At 55.5% G+C, this 1,738-nt stretch overlaps 1 protein-coding gene across 1 annotated transcript in view; it reads left to right on the top strand.

Annotated features, from left to right (window-relative positions):
- The first annotated feature begins 6 nt into the window (after positions 1-6).
- The window catches only part of Rhod (ras homolog family member D), an 11,492-nt gene continuing 9,760 nt past the window's right edge, over positions 7-1,738 (top strand). The window contains exon 1 of the mRNA XM_005351670.3: positions 7-138. Coding sequence (XP_005351727.1) covers positions 7-138 — 132 coding nt within the window. The remainder of the gene's footprint in view (positions 139-1,738) is intronic.

The following is a 1,738-nucleotide window of genomic DNA, read 5'->3' as shown; positions in this document are numbered from 1 at the left end:
CTCGGGATGAAGGCGGCCCAGGCCGCGGGGGAGGAGGCTCCGCTAAGCGGGCGCTCGGTCAAAGTGGTCCTGGTGGGCGACGGGGGCTGCGGGAAGACGTCGCTGATGATGGTCTTCGCCGCCGGGAACTTCCCGGAGGTGAGTGCCCTCACCCTTGGCCTTGCGCTGTCTCCGCGCTGGGACAATGTGCGGGTCTGCCAAGAACTGCCTCAAAGTACCCAGCTCTAGTCTCCTGAGTGTGTGGGGGGTGAGGAGGAGAAAGAGGGAGATGTCCCAAGAGAGCCTGGGGTCGAAGGCAGAGTTTTTCAGATTTAGCCTGTAGGGGCGAAGTGAGACTAACGGCACTTAGGGGGAGGGGTGTCACAGAGACTGAATTAGGCCACCTGGGGAAATAGCAAATCCTAGGAGAGCGGTGTCACAACTTGGCTAAGAGAGAGTGAGGACTTTGGAGCCAGACTGGCTGCAGTCAAACCAAGCCTTTGCCTCTTACAGCTGTGTGCCTTTAGGCAAGTTCCTTACCCTCTCTGTGCCTGTTTCCTCAACTGCACGATAGGACTGGCAGTCCCTACCTGAGTTCAGACGGGTGAGTGGATAGAGGTGAGGAGCTCAGCTCCCAGTCTGCATGCAAGGACTCAGGAAAGTTGATAAATGATGTCCCTTGGGAGACACAGCTCTTCTCCAACCCTGGCCACTGTGGTGCAGATCCTGCGTTTCCCGGTAGAGAGGAAGATAGGAAACCTAGACCTTTCTCTGAAGAGCCCTGTTCCCCCGCTGACTTGCTTTGACTCTAAGCCTCAGTTTCTCAGAGCAGCGTCATGGGAGGGAAGGGAGTTGGGAAGGTGAGGCAGAAGGCTGATGGACAGCTCAGCGCGGTACCGGGGTAAAGCTTGGCTCTCTGGGCTTGCCACTGTGACTCCTGCAGGACAAGCTCACTGGCTGTCCAGTGACCAGGACAGTGGCTGAGCCCACGTTCTGTGCCTCCATGAGTCTGCCTCCAGCAGCATGTCCGTTTCCCTTCCTGTCCCTGTGTCCTTCCAGCCTCTGGGACTGCAGAGCTGGGCAGTCTAATGCCGGAGTCGAGAAGCTGCCCTGGCAAAGGTGCCAGCAGGGCATGCTTGGCATTCTGCACCAGTGAGCTGTTGGTTTTTATGTTTTGGGCCCTTAGTGGTTTCTGTTTTATTCTTGAGACAGGATGCCACTGTGTAGGCCTTGAGGCCTCCTGTCTCTTGCCCTGAGGGTTGCTGGGATTACTTGTATGTGCCACCATACCCAGCTCAGAGCCTTTGGTTTTGTGGATTGCTAAGCTGACATCACCTCCTTTGACCAATTACACAAGTTTTTTTTAAGCTGAGGAGATAGTTTCCAGGTCTCTAGGTGCTGCCCGTGGAAACCTGGCCGTTGTGACAGCCGGGGGATCAGAGGGGGGCACCTAAAGTGAGAGGGCTCAGCATCATTGTCCTGGCTCAGACACTCCAGATGGACGCTGACTGCAGGGATCATGCTAATTTCATATGGAAACACCTTAAAGCCCATGAACTATGTATGTTTTACAGGACACATTGGAGTGACAAAAGAACAGAGTAGGCGTGTGTGTGTGTATGTGTGTGTGCGTGTGTGTGTGTGTGCGTGTGTGCGTGTGTATGTGTGTGCATGTGTGTGTGTGCGCGTGTGTGTGCGCGTGTGTGTGTGCGTGTGTGCGTGCGTGCGGTCACCAAGCATGTCCGTGATGCAGACATAC

This window comes from Microtus ochrogaster, chromosome 8 (assembly GCF_000317375.1).
Source record: "Microtus ochrogaster isolate Prairie Vole_2 chromosome 8, MicOch1.0, whole genome shotgun sequence".
Classification (NCBI taxonomy): domain Eukaryota; kingdom Metazoa; phylum Chordata; class Mammalia; order Rodentia; family Cricetidae; genus Microtus; species Microtus ochrogaster.
Note: the sequence above shows the minus strand (reverse complement) of the source record. Positions and strands in the feature narration are given on the sequence as shown.